At 39.5% G+C, this 20,459-nt stretch overlaps 1 protein-coding gene across 1 annotated transcript; it reads left to right on the forward strand.

Moving 5' to 3' along the window:
• The first annotated feature begins 6,190 nt into the window (after positions 1-6,190).
• On the forward strand, positions 6,191-13,130 carry LOC126356070 (glucose-fructose oxidoreductase domain-containing protein 1). The gene is made up of 2 exons (XM_050006773.1): positions 6,191-7,490; positions 12,859-13,130. The coding sequence occupies exons 1-2, from the start codon at positions 6,390-6,392 to the stop codon at positions 12,880-12,882; spliced, it is 1,125 nt and encodes a 374-aa protein (XP_049862730.1). The 5' UTR covers positions 6,191-6,389; the 3' UTR covers positions 12,883-13,130.
• The last annotated feature ends 7,329 nt before the right edge of the window (positions 13,131-20,459 follow it).

The following is a 20,459-nucleotide window of genomic DNA, read 5'->3' on the forward strand; positions in this document are numbered from 1 at the left end:
CTGTTGGAACAGCAAGTTCCCTTGCCAGTCTAGGAATGGTAGAACGATAGGTTTGATGACGGTTTGGATGTACCGTGCACTATTCAGTGTCCCCCTCGACGATCACCATAGGTGTACGGCCAGTGTAGGAGATGCCGGGTGTTGGCCCTGTGTGCCTCGGTCGTATGCAGTCCTGATTGTGGCGCTCACCTGCACGGCGCCAAACACGCATATGACCATCATTGGCACCAAGGCAGAAGCGACTCTCATCGCTGAAGACTACACGTCTCCATTCGTCCCTCCATTCACGCCTGTCGCGACACCACTGGAGGCGGGCTGCACGATGTTGGGGCGTGAGCGGAAGACGGCCTAACGGTGTGCGGGACCGTAGCCCAGCTTCATGGAGACGGTTGCGAATGGTCCTCGCCGATACCCCAGGAGCAACAGTGTCCCTAATTTGCTGGGAAGTGGCGGTGCGGTCCCCTACGGCACTGCGTAGGATCCTACGGTCTTGGCGTGCATCCGTGCGTCGCTGCGGTCCGGTCCCAGGTCGACGGGCACGTGCACCTTCCGCCGACCACTGGCGACAACATCGATGTACTGTGGAGACCTCACGCCCCACGTGTTGAGCAATTCGGCGGTACGTCCACCCGGCCTCCCGCATGCCCACTATACGCCCTCGCTCAAAGTCCGTCAACTGCACATACGGTTCATGTCCACGCTGTCGCGGCATGCTACCAGTGTTAAAGACTGCGATGGAGCTCCGTATGCCACGGCAAACTGGCTGACACTGACGGCGGCGGTGCACAAATGCTGCGCAGCTAGCGCCATTCGACGGCCATCACCGCGGTTCCTGGTGTGTCCGCTGTGCCGTGCGTGTGATCATTGCTTGTACAGCCCTCTCGCAGTGTCCGGAGCAAGTATGGTGGGTCTGACACACCGGTGTCAATGTGTTCTTTTTTCCATTTCCAGGAGTGTATATTCCACTATCAGAGGGATCAGAATGGTTTTCACTTGTAGCTTTTGATGCGTTAGTTTCTGAACCAGGGAACCTTACCTCGAATTGATGCATTTAGTCATCTCCAGCATCTTTGAAAGTTTGTAGCATTATCACAAGCGCCATCACTTATAACTTTGAAGCACATTCGAATCTTTGGATGATGTTTCTGGACTTGGGTTCCGATTCAGAATATTATGAACTCATTTCCCTCCACAAGTCCTACAAATTTGTGATTGGAATTTCCGAACACCCTGCAGAAATCACACTACGAAAGAAGTATGTGCTCTAGCCTATTTATTTTTGTGAGACCAACATCTGAAAACAACACATTGTCACATTATGTTTTTCGCCATAACTATAACTATAAATAAAAACACTGCAGCCTTGCCGCAGTGGATACACCGGTTCCCTTGAGATCAAATTAAGTGCCGTCAGGCGTGGTCGGCGCTGGGATGGGAGACCATCCAGGCCGGCATGTGCTGTTGCCATTTTTTGGGATGCGCTCAGTCTCGTGATGCCAATTGAGGAGCTACTCGACCGAATAGTAGAGGCTTCGGTCAAGAATACCATCGTAACGACCGGGAAAGCAGTGTGATGACCCCACGCCCCTCCTATCTGCAACCTCCACTGAGGATGACATGGCGGTCGGATGGTTCCAGTATGCCACTCGTGGCCTAAAGATGGAGTGAGTGTATATTTAATACATATAATCATTACAAAGGCCTTGTAAACACCAAGGAACACAATTTAGTAAAAACCTGGGTACCCATACGGCAGCCATCACACATGCCCCGGCAACTCAATGAAGACTCGTAGCTTGCATTGACAGTTGCTATGACTACTATTATGTTGCTGATAGACACACTTAAGTATGTTGGCTTTCAGATAAAATACTTTCCTGGATATCATTCTAAACATTCATGGTGGTGTCTGTTTGTACTATATCGTGTCTCCCTACCACTTTCGCGCAACGACGCTCTGAGCGTGTTTTTTAGGGAATTACTTAGTTTGAACCTGGGACCTGTTGCTGGTAAGGAGACGCCAGACCACACATGACATGTAGAATTCAGAAGAGTTCAGTGAGACTAGCGATGATATAACCAAATACTAAATTATCTCAGCGTCAGCTCCACTGCACTCCCTGTAAAAGAATCTTAATACTAATTAAATTTAGTGGAAAGGGTTCAAGGCTTTCCTATTTTTAGTTAGCTGGTAAAATAACGTCGAAAAAGCAGTTAAGTTTACCATTGGAAATTTATTCTAATCACAAAACATCGTTTATAAATTGCACTATTGATATAAGGAAATGTTTTAATACAGGATGGTAAAAACCAACTGCGTTCAACAAAAATGTGAACGAATATTCCCTGAATGGGTTTCCAAGTTCTACAATCGATCGAAGGATGACCTATGCCATATCACATCTATAATCTAGGTTAAATTTAAGTTTCACAAAGGAAAAAAACTATCAAAATGGTCTACAGTGACCCTCAATTATCTTTAATTACCTATCTAACTTGTCGTAAATTACAGTGGCTGATGTGGCTTCTCAATAACTATAGAAAAGAAAAATCATCGCGTTTCAGATCTTTACTTCAAGTGGCAAATGTGAACACCATGAGTTTTAATTAACGATCGACACTAGTATTACGCAAAAAAGGGGGTGTAACAGATGAGACTTCTGTAGTTCTGAGTGAAGCCTTATGCGCTCAAAAATGCGGCATCGCGTGCGTTCATTACCTTGTCGGTGTTTAGGCAGCGTCAGGGCGGCAGCGGCCGGCGCAGCAGCCATCCAGCTCGCCGTCTCGGAACCAACTCTCCTCTTAACTTCCTTACTACAATTTACCGAAGTTGGTTTAAAAAAACTATCTGGCTATGTTTTCATCTGACCAATCAGGGTCTCAATGTTAACCTTAAGCTCCGCCTACAAAAATTCTGTCTATCCAATGAGAAACGTTATACTTTTCGTGGTGGGGCAATGTTTTTTAAAGTTTGCAACGTAACAGAGACGCTAAAAAGTCTCACGCTAAAACGTGCGGGTGGTGTGGTCTTTTTAGCGTTATCGTGAGATCTATACTGTTCTTCTGGAGGGCTCTATCTTTTAACATGGGCTGGAGGATTGTCCTAATGTAACAGACACGCGAAAAAGTCTCACGCTAAAACTTGCGGGTGGTAGTGGCCCTTTTTATGTTATCGTAAGATCTATACTGCTTTTCCGGAGGGCTCTAGCTTTTAACATGGGCTGGGGGTTGTCCTTGACATACCTGAGACGCGAAAAAGCCCCACGCTAAAACGTGCGGGTTGTATAGTCGTACAGGTAGGCTCGCGGCGTAGATGCCCAGCCCCTCCCTTATCGTAGGGCCTTCTAGCTTAACACGGTTCTGCTCTCGGCTTCTGTCCTCGTTTCTCCCCTCGGAACTGCATCTGCCTCACGGTGGGAAGGTACGACATGCATTTAGGCATTCTTGTGTTAGTCTGTGGTATTTCATTTGCTCACTCGTTACTCGTATTACTTTGGTTAATTTAATGTCACGATTTATCCGGAGCTATGTGACATACTACTGGATTTGCTTATCATATCAGGGTGTTCATGTAAGGTGTTGGATTTGCCTGACACCTTACATCATTTATGAACGACATAGTTTGTTGCTTGACAGAAGCCCACACATTTTATTCAGTAAAATGATGACGCTTTAAGTTTTAACACAGACTGGACAGTCATAATCTATTATGGTTTCTATCAGTTGAGGAGGACTGGAGCTTTGCCTAGCTGTTCCTACTGTTACTCTGCAGAATTTTGTAATAATTCCCTATACTATATGAGAAAGCTTTTATATACAGCAGAAGATACAACTTCAAAGTTGCGACACAGGTTGCGTGGGACTCTTAATCGACTTAAAAGTAAAAACAGGCACACTGGAACATTGGACTTTTCATTAAGTTTTATGTTTTAATAGTTTTCACAACTGTATTTAAACACCTATTGTCCCATATGAATTGTCGCTAGTTGCTTTGCTCGACATATTTTATGAATCCTCAGCTTTGTCCAAGGCCCATAGGAAACAAATATGCCAATGAAAAGGTATTCACTGAAGTTTTTCGTGTGTTATCGAGAGTTTGCATGTGTTTTGGTGCAGAATTACGAATTATTATACAGGTTTGAAATAATAACTCGCTCTATGCTGTGAGTCATGAGACCTGCAGGATCATATGCCATGATACATGCCACAGCGCCTGTACATCTCATTTTCCCCACCTCATGCACACATGATAGCAATTTGACGTTACATACAGTATCAAAGACTACAGGAGTGGCTATCTACTTTCGTGATCTTTTAATGTGAACCTCTCTCACACATGGCATACATTTTGCACTGTGCTTTTGTATCACTTATTTCGTTTTGCTTTTCTTTGTTCTCATTTCGTCGTGACTGAGTATTAGAACATAATGAAAGAGGGTGTTAAGGATTTCAGCATTGGATATAAAGACCAATTTTGCGACATTTCCTTAAAGGAGTAGGCTGTTGAGACCCTTTTCACTAGGCTGAAATGTGTCAGGAGGTTGGAATTGTTCTGTAAAACTATCCTGATTTAGGTTTTTTGTACATATAATCGTGTTCATTAACATAAATCAACAGCATAAGGTTATTTTTCAGGAACTGGCCTGTAATTGGAAACAGTGGGTAGCCATTGCTGTTTCAAACGACCAGCGCACTGAGGATCTCTCGAAAACATTTCGGTATTAATGATATACTTAAATGAAAGCATTATTGCCTGGAAATGAAGTGTTCTATAAGAACTAGAGCCTTAGTCTTCCTTTATACATTATAGATAGTTGAGACTAAGTTATCTCTTAATTCTTTTTCAAATGTGTCAGTCGTTCCCGTTCTTTTTATTTTTGGCGTAGTTTGTGTCACCAGATGATCGGCATATTTTGAATACTTACCCGCATTTTCACATTTCATGCCTAGTTTGTAAATTATTGACGGTTCACTGCCAAGAGATGTGTATAACATAGAATATTGCACAACATACTTATGTGAAATTAATAAGGATGTCCCATACATATCTTTTAGAAATGTGAAGATGAAAAAAAATTGATAATGGCAGGACTGACCTCCGCTACTTTACACTTCATAACTTCATACTCATAACCACTACATCACAATGAACTTTCGCAATTGAAAATTTTGTTCTATAACTTAGATCTCATGATATCTTTAACCGCTGATAATTCACATGACTATTATTATAACAAATTGTATGAAGAACGACTTGTTTTTATAAATCTTTACTGTGCCATTGCCACGAATGGCATAGTTTCATAGTATACAAATTACGATGCGAAAACTATCAACTAAAGTATTCAGAATGGCATCTCCTAAGCACCTCACATCAGATGCTAATGGAAATCGACACAAGTTCCTATGTTATTCGATCATTGCTTATGATGTCATAATGAACTAAGTTTTGTGAACAGTAGGTTAACCGAGGTTTGTTTGAGCAGCTGCCATAGGGCTATAAGAATCATTCAAATGAAAACAAGACACATGGAAAACAGCTAAGTTAACTGTTTTTAATTGCAAAAATATTTGCCATGACTGTTAACAGGTTTATCCCACTGTGAGACAAGACAGTCAATGCTTTCTACCCAGATAGGGTAAGCGAATTGACGTAATGTGACGTGACAGACGGCGTGAATATACCCTGGCGTAACAGACAGTGAGTTAAATACATGAATGAAAGAATCAAATAACTTCAAAGGAAGTCATGGAGATTCCTTTGGAAAGGGCATAATCAAATATCTGCTCTGTTCCGTTGTACCCGACCCAAGCTAGGCCATGTAATGACCACAATGTTCATGGGGGCATTAAATGTTAACATTTCTTCAATTAATCAGTTCATTTCTTAGACGTGTTTTTTCTCAGTTGATGGAAAACATTCGCTGTTTCTGTTTATTCTTAATTTTCTCCCGTTGGTAGTTGGTGAAGCTTCGTAGATACTCATTTCGAAAATTTTGGGGAAATACGAGGTTAGCGTATAAGAATGTTACGTCATTTGTTGAAGTTGGACTTCGTGGTTTATATAAATTGTAAAATCTGGTCAAATACTTTCTGATTATTATCAGATTAATAAATCACTATCAAATTCATACAAGAAGAAATATTTTTTAATGTTTCATTGCTGAACAGTTGCTCGTACTTTGTTTTTACGCGAACTATGTTACTTAGAATCTCTGAGATGTTTGTTTATTGACTTGTTCATGATCTGTCAAAGTGTTAATTGTTTAGTTCGGGAAGTTACGATTGTGAGTGCAAGAAGAATCCTGCCATAAATACAGTAAAACATGAGTCCGTCAATGTTTCGCGCAACTTGAGAGGAAGACTGATGAAGTGTACTTGCTTGGAAGATGTTGCCCGGTATTGGAGTATTTGGAACGGGTAACGTTGTGCGAGTTATTGTTCCATTTTTGAGAGAAAAGGGCTTCAAGATAGAAGCAATATGGGGTCGAACACTCACTGCTGCTGAAGAAGTATCTAAGGAACTTGAGATACCGTTTTACACTAACAAAATCGATGATGTGCTGCTGCGAAAGGACGTTGATCTTATATTTATTATGTGTTCACCAAACCTTCATGCACAGATTGCTGTTAAAGCTCTGGGTATTGGGAAACATGTGCTATGTGACAAACCAACCGGGCTATGTCAGAGCGAAGCATTGAAGATGGTACGAGCAGCACAGTATTATCCGTCGCTTATTTCCATTGTTAACCACAGCTTAAGATTTCTTCCCGCATTTTCCCAGATGAAGAGAGCTATTGCTGATGGGTACCTAGGCAGTGAGAATGAAATAACCGTCTGCGACGTACGTGTGCAGATGGGAAGCCTTCTTCACGATGGTTATGATTGGTTATGTGATGATACAATGGGTGGAGGTATATTAACTCTTGTGGGTAGCCACGTAATTGACCTTGTGTCTCATCTGACTGGTCAGAGGGCTTCACGTGTCCATGGCCTTGTTCGAACTTTCACGAAGAACACAGATTATGTGCGTGGCATAAGGCAGATTTCAAGTCCAGACTTCTGTGCCTTTCAGATGGAGATGAGTGGTGGCACACTTGTCACTGCAACACTTAACAATCATCTTCCAGGAACGTTTAGCCAGGAAGTTTTAGTCTGTGGGCGTGAAGGACATTTAATGGTGCGTGGTGGAGACTTGTATGGGTACAAATCTGGTGCAGCTAAGGAAGAAGTCATATATTTGGACGTGGAAGATTTGCAGCGTGGAGGATCTATTAATGCTGCTGCAATAAGTGTGATTCCACGGCCATACATGAAAGGATTATTTAAGATGATTAGTGCTCTTAGAGAAGCATTTCTGCCTGTTGAAGACAAGAGTGGATGGGTGAAGGAACCCGTTGCACTGGCAGCAACATTTGAAGATGGTTTGTATGTGCAAGCGGTCATAGATGCGCTACGGAAATCTAGCGCAAACCGTGAATGGGTAAAGGTGAATGTTATTACAGAGGAACCAGATCCAAACCCGCTATTGAGTGCTGCTGTGCGGCGTAGTGCCATATCCATGTGACATACAGATAACCTGCTGTAAAATAACTTCAGTACTAATGTCTGCTTAGCTAACAGGTTGTGCTATCCTTTGTTCAGTCAGTATTAGATGAGATGTGTCCACTTGATGGAGTATTGTGATAGATTAGTGTTGCTGTAGATGATGCTTTGTCATTAATTACAAGGTTGTGATGAACTTCTCACAGACACTGCACCTCAGTACTTAATTGTGATTTTGTAAATTATTTTTATATTGTGTTTTAGAGAAGTTCTGTGCAGCTACACTAACTATCTGCATGCTGAATATAGAAATAAACTAAACCAGGGTTGACTTTACAGTATTTTTTCCTCCTTTTTAATGGTCACCAGTCTTTGGGTCTAGAGTAAACCATTTCCTGTGGAAGAAGAAGATCAGTAATTTAACGTAACTGGGAGTGTCCCCTCTTCTCACATTTTTAATAATAACCACCATACAGTATTAAAGATCTCATATCAGTTAATCTTGTTTAATACATGTAGTACTGAACTACCTGGAACCAATAGAATGTAGTATTGATTTAATGCAACTGAGAAACATTATGGCACTGTTGATACCTGGGTAGAATAAGGTGCAAGTGAGAGAATCAACTAACCAAATGCAAGGATTAGCAGCAGATTGTTTTAAAGTCTTAACAGTGTGAGTGATTATTAGAACTAGAGACAGAGATAATTAATGAAATGTGATAACTGATACAGATGAGAGTGAAAGAAAAATAAAAAGTGTTTATGATGTTGAAATTGCATTCGGTTAATGGAGACTAACTTTCATTTTGTAGAGCAGTCATATTGTTGCCTTGAATTACATGAATTAAGTAGCTTGTAGTTCATCAGCTGCATTACCTTCAACTGACATTTGACATTCGCAATACCTTGGACATTTTATTGTATGGTAACCATTCAGTCATTACTTTTGGATAATGCAACTTTTATTGCTAGTCTCTGTTGATCCACCATGGATAGGGGACATTGGCTGGTTAAGTAATTGCCAATTTCAATGAAACTCTTCAACAGCCATGTAACTGAGATGTTATTCTATTTTGTTTTGAGGGCTACCATTTTCGGCATTCCGCTGTGCCACCTTCAGGCCCCATATGCATCATTCCAAGTAGCAGTAACATCATGTAGTGATACAAAGCCCTGGACACTATGAATTCAGTCATTTCAGTAGTGCTTCATTTGAAGACTTCCTATCAAGCCTTCGACTGAAGCACAAGTAAAATGATCGAATTCATGACATCGAGGGTTTTATGGCACTATATGACATTATTGTTTATTTGGAGTAATGCATATGGGGCCTGAAGATGGCATAGTGGAATGGCGAAACTGGTAGCCTTCAAAATAAAATAAAATCTCAGTCACATGGCTGTTGCAGAGTTTCATTATACTAAAAAATTTTTGCTATTGGTCATATTTTTATTTTGAGATGCAGCAGCTATATTTCATGGTTGTGACACTGTATCTTAATTTTACAAGAGAAAGTTAAGCAGTAAAAACTTAAATTGTAATTCATTGCAATGTGTATTGTGCAAATCTTTGGTACTGTATGTAGGAAGGACAGATGGAACCAGATCTTTAACTTATGTGCAGTTTATGTACGAGTGATATGTTAGTAATTAGTGACATTACACATTACTTGTGTGTTCCATAGACTAGATGTTATGGTAGTGTTCTCGCTTCCCATTCACGGGGCCCCGGGTTCAATTCCTGGCGGGGTCAGGAATTTTTCCTGCCTCGAGATGACTGGGTGTTGTGTCGTCTGCATTGTCATCATTTGTCCCCATTTTGGTCAGAGGAAGGCAATGGCAAACCACCTCCTCTAGGACCTTGCCGAGTATGGCGGTGTGGGTCTCCAGCACCTTCCCCTGTTCTCCTTGGAGTATGGGACCTCACCATCATCATCATTGGGTAAAGATATCACATGGAGCTTAGTTTTGATTGTCCAATGGTTGACTCACATTGTTCGTTGCATGCTCTTCTTTACAGATTGTTTGATCTGACCTTCTCTGCTGCAGCATGCCCATCTTAAAGACGAAGATTTATGATGGTATTTTGTTGTCCATTGGCCCTGCACGCCTTTGCATTCTTTTACAGAATAGAATTCTCTTTTGTTGGACCACTTAACTGGAGGGGGTGGGATGGATTATGCAAATTATATCAGATTCATTGTACCTAAAGAAGATGCCTTTCTTTAGGCCAAATCCACAGTTTCTACTCCTTTTTTTTTTTGCCTCTGTCGATTACTTCTCATAAACATAAAGTCCATTGTATCCGTGGCATAAGGGTGATATGGACTCCCACATATTCTCTTTTGATGTTCATTATTTACTGCAGTATCAGTATAACCTACAGTTTGTGTTTAAAAGAGCTATTGTAATATCAGGTATTTAAATACTGTACCAGCAGTGTAAAATGATTTAACATGAACAGTCTGTAGATGGAAATTTTGGGCCATATTTTCATCTCAAATTTAAATTTCTTATAAAATATTGTGTAATGCAAATGTATTACAAATATCTGTCAGAGATAATTACTAAATAATCAGAATGAGATTGTATTATGTAAATTTCCTTACCCATTTATGGTCACACAAAGGTTTGCAACAAAATTAAAAGCATGTTAATTGCCCAAGAGAGTTCAACAGCAGATGACAATTTCCAACTGTGATGATATAGTAATTTCATGGAGTTCAGCAACTATCTCACTTCCAAATGCAGACAACAATTGTACAGGTCTACACAACAATATAATTTGATACTGACATCTTGAATCATGACAGGATCAGAGTTATGGGGAACTATGATTAATTGGAAGGAAAACATGCATTGATGCATATCATAATTTACTGTGTTATATGAGTAAACATTAGTGGTCACAGAGTTGACACGCACAGTTTGAGCATAGGAACTATTTTTGTTGTTCATGGTGTTTAATAATTGTTTTGTGATGGCCTTTCTTCAACAGTTCATTAGCATCACAAGTTCATCCAGTACTAATAATGTTTTGTACAGAGTGTAATAGCTGTTGGTAGTGTCATCATGCAAGGGTGTTCATACCTGGGAGCCAGGCTTCCCACCTCATGTTATACATTGCTGAACTGTGTGCGTTTTGTGCATGCATCAGATATGTGGTAACAAGACTGCACTACTCATAGGTAGTGCCCTTGATGGTGAACCTGTTGTTGTTTGGTGGGTTTTGACATGTTGCGGCCTCAGGCATATCCTGTTATTTTCACTAATGGCAGATTGTGGAAAAGTCTGACTTACATACATTACCCAAACCTGTAGCCACTATCAGGGTTCAGGTGGGCATCTCTGTGGATTCTTGAATAATGGGGGCCCTAAGCTGTGTTGCTGAAACCAAAATTATTGTTGAATCATATTCCAGTGAATGTCTGATAGACATCAGTGCTCAGGAAAAGTAGACTTGATTTGATGTGGGATGGCAAACATCATTAGCTGAGATAGCACTTGCAATTGGATAATGCATGGAGTCAAGTCATTTTCACAATATGCTCTCAGTGAAGATAACAAAATGTGCTCAAAACCATTGTGTGCTGCAAGCTGTCAAACAGCTGTGATTTGCATTATCACCATTGATGGTACTCCCTATGGGTAGCATTACAGCTCACTAATAAATCATGTAAGGTGGGCAGCCTGTATGAGTGACTGATGTCCAGTGGTAATTTTGTGTTAGGATGTAGATGATGACTGATCCCAGTCCCAAAACATCTAAAAATAAAATTATGATGATGAATCACCATGACCAATAAAATCTTAGTTGCAGTTGAAGACTTAGTTAATGAAAGAAAAATGAAAATTACATGTATGTTTCAGTGGTACACAGTGTAGCATAGAATAAAACTGCAAAGTGTAACAGTGGCAAACAGAGCAAATTAGCTCATGTGGGGTTTTGGGAACTTGAAACATTTTCTTCAGTTGCCTTTGAAATATCTTTCCATTTTACTTCTGTATGTATACAGCTGTTTTGTTCTTAATGTATTTGTGGCATTTATTGCTCACATTTAATGATCTGATCTTTATGGAAAGAGGAGGTAAATTTGTTTTTGTTGTCATAATTTTCTCTTATTTTTTCGTAATTAAGTAAACAATTTGCAGCCCTTTGCTAGAAGCATAAGAAAACATATTACTTTAATTTATTTATGTGTTTGCATTAACCCTGTTGGAGAGTGACATCACAGGGCATGTTATTAACTTCACCCTGTGCATTACTGCTGAAGGGAGACATGGGGCAAGGAAGTGCCATTTTCCCTACACAGTACTGGCAACTTAACTCAGACAGTGACATTTGCATTTTGTTCTTTGTATGGACCAACTATCATTTTAAAAGTGACCTGCAGATATAACAAACATGTAAATATTTAATGTATAGCTGAAATTTTACAGTACTCACATAAAGCACTATTAAGCAACATACAGAAATTAATGATAAAGACACCAAGGCTGCTATTGCACCTTTGCGTAGTGTAATCACAAGGGCTCAGAATACTCACATCATATACACTTTGTTTCTTGAAGATTTTGTGATGTATGTTAGCTATGACCTAGGGATCCCAGACTTACAAAGATTAAGTCAATCCAAGGCATTGTCAACAGTGACATAATGTTTTTATTAACAGCAACTGAGAAGAGATGCACAATTGCCAAATGTAGTTTTTGTTTGTATAGTGTGATCATAATTTTATTTTCATGGAAGTTTCAGTTAACAAACTTTTATTTGACTGTGACTAACATTAAACTGTTTTGAGCCTGTAGTTGATTTAACTTTAGAAAACTGATTAAAAACTATGTAAACTGTTTTGTTAAGTCACCTTTCTGTTTGAAAATACCTGTCATCTAGACTTTGTACAGTGTTGTTTAGCTTTTATGCAATACTTAAGTCAGTATAATTCTCCGAAGTAGTTGCGACTGTATAAAATAGAGGAACCACACACATTGCCCAAGTATGATACCTGAACCCAGCAAAATTTAAAGTTTCTGAATGATACTTATTAGGGTAGCCTACTACTGAGAAGAAATGTCTTTCTCATGCTTTCTAGATATTTCATTGAAATTATTGCAGATGCCTTGGTTTGACCTACATCTGTATTTCAGCATACTTTGAGTTGTCCTTATCTCCTTATACATTTACTAAACATTTGTATAGTACACATTAATTTTGCAGTTATTACAAGTATTTCAGATTCAGTTAGAAATCTCATAAGCTATAACTCCTTGTATCTGATGAAACAAATATGTGTTTTTTATGTGTTACAGGTTACAGTGCCAAACATTTCTTAAGAAGTACAAAAAAGAACTACATTTTGCTGAGTTATTACTGAATTTGATTTCACCTTCTTTTTTCTCACCCTGTATTGTATTCTGTGCTTCTAAACATAGTTGAAGTTGAAAGAAATTTATGATTTTTTGCCTGTGATGAGAATGACTGCCATTTGTGTAAGGATGTTGTCTATAATGATGAACATTTGGACAGGGTTGTGAAAAATACCTTTGTTAATAAACATAGCGAAAATAAATGCAAGAAAATACTTTTCTTTGTGTATTGAACACCTGAGCACTGACAAATGTTTAAAATTTGATAGCAGATAAGAGCAATGTTTTCCCTTGGCCTCTGCACACACTATAATAATTTAAGAAGTTGGATATTTGAACAGTGCCTTGTAAAAATGCACTGTTTCCATGATTCTTTGATTGCCCTTATATGTGCTTAGCTGTACCAGAAGTGCTATATCTACAACATACAATAAAAAGTCACAGAATGCAAGTTGAGCAAAATTGTACATAACTTGTGACTGTTTTGGTCAGTTAGAATATGCTGTGTTTAGGTAAAAAGCTCTATGTGCTGACACACAGTTCAAAAACTTGGAATATATTAGTGATTAATCTTGGTGTTGTCTCATTGTCAATTTGTAGTGTGTATTAGTCACACTCAGTAAGGCTGGCTGGCTCTCTCTCTTTTAAATAGCAGAAAATGGTAATGGATGTCCAAGTCATGATGATGATATAAAATGATTCATTTTTTTGCAGTATAAAAAGTATGCAAACATAATTTCTGTTTTCCTGATTGAAATCTCGTGTTCCACTCTGCAACATAATATTATCTATGTGTACTTTTTGTTCCATCGACTCGTAGTGAGGAGATTGTCAAGAATGTGGACCTTGTGAAAACAATTACATACAGTTAATTTTTACATTGAAAAGATATGCTAATGTACCTTCTATAGACATCAAATGAAATATTTCACATGGATGTGGGAAAGTAAAGGAAATCTTTAATGTATTTTATTTAAAAGGTAATACAAACTTCTCACCAAAGCTGTAAATGTTCAGTAAGCTGAGGTGCATATAATAATTCTTAGACTGTTGTAGTCATACAACATCAAACAGAAAAATCTGTTACAACAACTGTTTATATTGAATAAGTGGATGCCAAACCCAGTGAGGGCATCCTGTCTTGAGTTGGTTGCTTCACGTATGTTACAGGTAGTGACTCATTCTCTCGCAAGCGTATTGGACAACAAAAATAATCAGTACTGGAAAATATAAACTCGATAGATAAATAATCTATTCATCAAGCAGCAGCATGAAAACACATGAAAGTTAAGGAAATGTGCAAGCTTTCAGAGCCATGGTCTCCTCTGTCTGTCATCTGGATGAAGAAAAAGGACTGGTGAGGTTTAGGAATAGAACAATTACAAAGTTGCCAGAATCCCAGGTCAGAGAGGTGTTAATGGCAGGAGCATAGGATCTGGCCAGGCTATTTTTGAGATTGGGGGAATGACAAAAAGTTATTGTGGGTGTGGTGGACAGAATGGACCTCATTTCAGGGCATGATTTTAGGAAGTCATAACCTTGTTGAAGTGGCTGATTAATACATTACAGATTAGGATAGTAATGAGTGACTAGAAGTATATTCCCTAGTTCTTTTTAGAGGGATAAGCAGTACCAGGATTGGCTGCGGCAGGGAAATCTCCTTTTGAACTAGGATAGTGTGGTTATTACATCCAGTGAAGGCTGAGATGAGAATGGTGGTGTGTTACTGCAAAGGGTCTGCATCTGAAAAAAATACATTTGCCTAGAATACTAAGGCTGATGGGAAGGGACGTTTGACATGGAGAGTACTGTTGCTTGTTAGTGGGTTTCGTGTTAACTGAAGGTATAGCTGACCTTTGGTGAGAATGTCAGCATAGGACCATGTGAAATTTAATTGGGAGAATATATGTAGAGATTCCATTTTTTTTAACAGGTGACCTTGCCCAAGTTCATATGGTAAAGATGTGAGCAATGTATCAAAATCAAACCTGGGGTTGAAGGCTAATGGGTCCCCCCTCTAAGTGACCCATGAAAAGGCTGGTAAAGGAAAGAGCCATTCTGGTTCCCGTGACTGTCCCCCCAGTTTGTTTGTATGTCTACGCCTCAAAGGTAAGACATTTGTTCGTAAATATAAAGTTACATGCTACACAAATTGGAGTGGCATACATTAAACCAAAGACTTTTTCATTACAGCTGGACCTTCTCATGAAATTTGAATCATCAACTTTGTCCTCATAATGCAAAAATATTTTGTTGGCACCAACCTACAGAGGAAGAAATGATCATCATCATAGAATGGGGGAAATCAGAGCTCATATGAAAAGATTTGAGTGTTCATTTTTCCCGTGCACTGATTGAGAGTGGAGTGGGAGAGAAGTAACTTGAAAGTGGTTTGATGAACCCTCTGCCAGGCAGTTAATTGTGAATTGCACAGTAATAATGTAAATATAGATGTTGATTAAGGTAAGCAAGAAGGACATCATAGTTTGGAATCAGATGGATGGTGGTTGAGGTAATGTTCAGCAGCAGACAGGTGATGTACGTGAATAAAATTGGTATAGAGAGAGGTGGTATAATGGTGACAAGCAAGCTGTGTGGTGAGAGTGGGCTGGGCAAGGATTTAAGACCATCTAGGAAATGGTGGGTTTCTTTAATATACGAGGGTAGTCTTGGTACTGGAGGTTGCTGGTGTTGATCAACCAAGGCAAATGTACTTTCAGTTGGTGCTTTGAAGCCAGGAACTATGGGACAACCAGGGTGATTGTGTTTGTGGGCTGTAGGAAGAAAAGAGGTGGGAGTGTATGGTTTTGGTGGGATAGGAAGTTCTGTGGACTGAGGTGTTAATCCTAGTTAGGGGCCCGAGCTTTAAGGACAGACTGCAGGTCAGTTTGTATCACAGAGATGGGATCTTAATGGCAGATGCAGTATGTAAAGTATCAGAAAGCTGGTGTAGACCCTTGTTTACGTACTCCCATCGGCCAAGTACCGCAGTGATAGATCCCTTGTCTGGTAGGAGGATGATGATGGAGTCATCAATTTTAGGGAATGAAGAGCCTGGAGTTCTACAGAGGACAGGTTACGATTGTGTAGGTCCCTACAATATGATCCTAACCTGTTCTCTGAGGTTTTCAAATCTCATCCGGTGCAGTCCCCAACCATCAGTCTTTCCACAGTATTTCCTCAGAGCAACTTTCCGACATCTTTAGGTGGTTTAACCTTGCTGGTGGCTAGGTACGATTGACAGTATCCGCACGCGGGACACCCCATTTCTAGAACGCGCGTAAAGATTGCGCAAGTGCAGAAATCACACATGCGCAATGATATGCATCATATTCATACGCCCTCTGCCAAAAATCGTAGAGTGGCTCTCCTGCTGAAAATTGCAGAGTGGCTCTCCTCCGCTGCACTGTACTGTAATATGTGTTTACTAACAGTGCAACCAGAAGTTACACTCTAAAAACTGTACTAGACCAATGTTATCACGGATCTGTTATCGAAAAATCTTAATTTCTGGTCATGATTTAATAGCAGCCAATGCAGGGTTCCAAGCTATGCTCAGTTGAAATCCCACATCCCTGTTGATGAGATTATTGGCTGTATGGATATTTATTGCTTCCTTAATGATACAATCCCAGAAAGATGATGCCGGGGATAAAACTTCCGTCTTTTCATAAATCATGCCATGGCCTGTATTGAGACAGTGTTCCACAATTGCCGACTCCTCCTGTTGATGAAGGCGTGTATGACACTGGTGTTCATCACAGCGTCCTTGTATTGTGCGATGTGCCTGGCCTATACATGCTGCCCCACATTGACAATGAATCTTGTACACAGCACATTTCCTCAGGCCAAGATCATCCTTAACCTATCCCAACAGGTTTCTCTGTTTTGCTTATGGTTGAAAGACAGACTTAATGTCGTATCTTCTGAGGACTCTTCCGATTCTTGATGACATGGTGCCAAAATACGGCAAAAAGGCCAAAGTGATAGGTGTCTTCATATCTTCATTCTGCTCAATAGATTGAACTCACTGGAGTCTGAATGTATTACATATCTGTCTCTCAGAATAACCATTCTGTTGGAACACTGTCTTCAAATGTTGTATTTCACTTGACAGGTTTTCAGGATCAGATTCCACTTGTTCTCTAAAAACTAACTTACATTGTGCAGAATAATGGCAGCTTGTGGCCTGCACGTCTGTATGCAATGGCTTGCAGTAGACGCTGTGTCCCAAGGTTACATCTGCTTTTCTTTGTACCAAAACATCATTGTTTGTGAAGTTTATATTTGGATTGAGTGAATTCAGATGCTGAAGAAACGTAGGTTGGGTATCAAGTTCATATGGTCACACCACAAACGTATCATCCACATACTGCAGGAAACAAGAGGGACTGAGAGTGAGAACTTGCTTTTTCTTCAAAGTCCACAGTAAAATAATAATTGTCCTCAACAGGAGACATAGGGCTTCCCATTATGATGCTGTCCACTTGTTCAAAATATTGGTCATGAAATAAGTTTGAATGTGGCACCATCTATCTGCAAATCATTGCGCATGCATGATATCCGCACCTGCACATTCTAGAAATGGGGTATCGACATGTGGATACCGTCAGTTGTGCTTAGCGATCAGCAAGGTTGAACCACCTGAAGATGCCAGACAGTTGCTCTGAGGAAATATTATGGAATTTGCGCCATGTCACCCGGCGGCAAACCCATGAAAACTATTTACAACATATCTGCTGGGAAAGCTTGAAGAGTCACAATCAGTCTTTCCTTCTCACCTTGCCTATAAAGTCTCCCCAGACCTGAGATCCTGGGCAGATTTTCTGTAACTGTACCCATTTCCTAAACTTCGCCAGACCTTTACCGTCATCCCTCTTCCTTCCTCTTCAACCCTTTTGCCAGAAGCAACAGCCACTGGCTTTCAAACTTTCGTGTGTTTTCCCCCTGCCACTGCTTGGTGAGTAATTTTTTTTTTAATCAGTCCAATGATATAATATGGACATTCATATTTTCGAATATAAATAAGTTGGTAATTAGGTTTTGCAGTGATATGTAGTATCAGGAATTTCAAATATGGAACTGATGTCGTTATGTTTATTTCTGAGTACCTCTTGGTAATGGAATGTCAACTGCGTGTAAAGGTGCAAGAATTAGCAATCAACAGGGTGGCATCAAAGGCAATTGAAACTATAGAATTTAAAATACAAAATGGTTTCCATCCAGTCTTGCAGTCTCCTAATAGATTCGTGACCATTTCATTCACAGACAAAGGTCTTAGTCTCCCCTCATCCTCAGAATAGGTGGCTCCTCCATCAACATGGCGTCTGACTACACCTCCCCTCCTGTATAAATCTACCTAGCCTATCCTTATTTCCTTTCAGAGGATGGAGCTAACAGTTTATTTATGAAAGGAGCTATAAAAAGAATAGTGAGATATGAGAGAAAAGTGAACAGTTTGCATTTTGGCAAAAAAGTCTCTCTCTCGAGCAGTTCCATTCTCTTGATAGAAGAATATTTTTCTTTTGTCACAGGTTTTGATCCAGGAGGTTTGTGTAGCATTTGGCATTTATATTTTTCATAATTGAATAAGTAAGAAAATTTCTAATGTGAAGTACCCTAGGTGTTGATACCACATCAGAAACTTTGAAATGTTGTAGAGGTCATAATGGTGATGCTGGGCTGTTCCTTATGTATGTGTATGATGAGTCAATTCACAAGGACCAGCAGTCATTGATGAGGGCACAAGAAGTGAATATCTTTCACAGGAAAAGTGGACTAAAATGTGAGAGATGAACATATCCCTTGCAGTACCCCAATGCCCCTTCTCTTCCCGCATAACAAGAAAAGTGATTTAATCAACATTGCTTGCATCTTATTTATACCATTCTGAAATATTTGTCAATTTCTGCTAATGAATAGCTATGTTTGTGCAGTATGTGCTCTTTGTATTTGGGTGTTAGGAGTAACATAATACAAAAAAAGTATCAAATTTTGCTGTCACTATATTCAAAATATCCTGGAGAATTAATACAACACTTTTACTTCGCCCACACCCATCTCAAGCCAAAAGAGGACTACTAATTGAAAAACCTGTTAGTTCAGTCTTTTTTGTACAACAATTGATTGTTTTCTGTGGAAACTTGGCCAGTTAACATCCAGTTTCATAAATACTTCATAACAATAACACAGAGTTCATCTGTTTAATCTTAGATTTTTTTTAATTTACGTATTTCTTACCTAGTCTTCTACATAAAGAGTTACTGCTATTACACACTTCTTTCGACAATGTATTTACCATGTCCATGACTCACAATGCACCCATTATTGAACTTCTTTATTTACATAAAATATTCCATAGCATCTGACTCTTTACAGAAAGTGGTGATGTTTATCAGAAAGAAAGGGGGCTTTGTTCATCTACAAAACAAAATAATTCTGATTTCTTCATGTATCTTATTAGACATAATCATTCACCCAGATGCTCTATACAATTAATTTTTTGTGATATAATTGAATTTTTTGCTAGAAATGACAATTCATATACATTTCATTCATTACTCTTTGTTTAGACTCATGCTTCCAACATCTTTTCATTCTTTTTGTGCTTAGAAACTATGCTATTCAATACAGTGTGTTCACTTCGCGAGTAGTATGCACAAAAAGTTCCAGCTGCTTTAGGAAACAATTTGGCATTTTTGTAAACCTGTCAAGAAATCAGTAGCTTACATCAACTATTGTCAAATTCTACTGTTATCCGTATTTTAGAATATGTACTGTTGAATCATATATTATGACTGTCTTCTGGAAACCAAATTAACCATTGTTTGCAGTGCATGTGGCAGTATGAGTGACTCAAATCTGACTGCTGATAAACCTCAACAGGTATCAGGAGCTATTCTATCTGCAGCACTTCCCACGTCTATTAAAGTGTGTGTGACAGAATTATTAAAGAATGCTATGATTGGTATGTTACCATAGAAAGTCAACTGGGTTACGATATTGGGACCAGAGAAATACTTGCCAATGGCTGCGAATGGTCTGCAGGTAGCTGAACATAACCATTTCCAGTCAATGATTGGTTCAGTTGGTGCAGAGGACTCAGTCAACTCCATGTAAACACAGCTCATCAGCTTGCACAGTGTCTTGTTGGCAGTTTGGGTCCATGGGATCTGTGCCACATTCTAACCCTGCCATCAGCTCTTACCAACTGAAATTGGGACTCATCTGACCAGCAGTTGGTTTTCCAGTCTTCTAGGGTCCAACTGATGTGGTCACGAGACGAGGAGAATTGGTGCAAGCGATATTGTGCTGTTAGCGACCATGTCTTAAATCCTTTGCTAAGCTTTTTCTTGCTTACATGCTTAAAGGCAAATATTTAACATATTAACTCGTTTGTAAAGTACTCAGACACTTGTAGCTGTTTTATACGTGGGGTTCGGGATTTATTGCTAGACGCTACAGCAGGTCATTTAGTTGTTTACATGGAATGACACTTCTAAAAGTCGGAAATATAACATGATCACAGTCTCTTTATATTGAAG

This window comes from Schistocerca gregaria, chromosome 3 (genome assembly GCF_023897955.1).
Source record: "Schistocerca gregaria isolate iqSchGreg1 chromosome 3, iqSchGreg1.2, whole genome shotgun sequence".
NCBI lineage: Eukaryota > Metazoa > Arthropoda > Insecta > Orthoptera > Acrididae > Schistocerca > Schistocerca gregaria.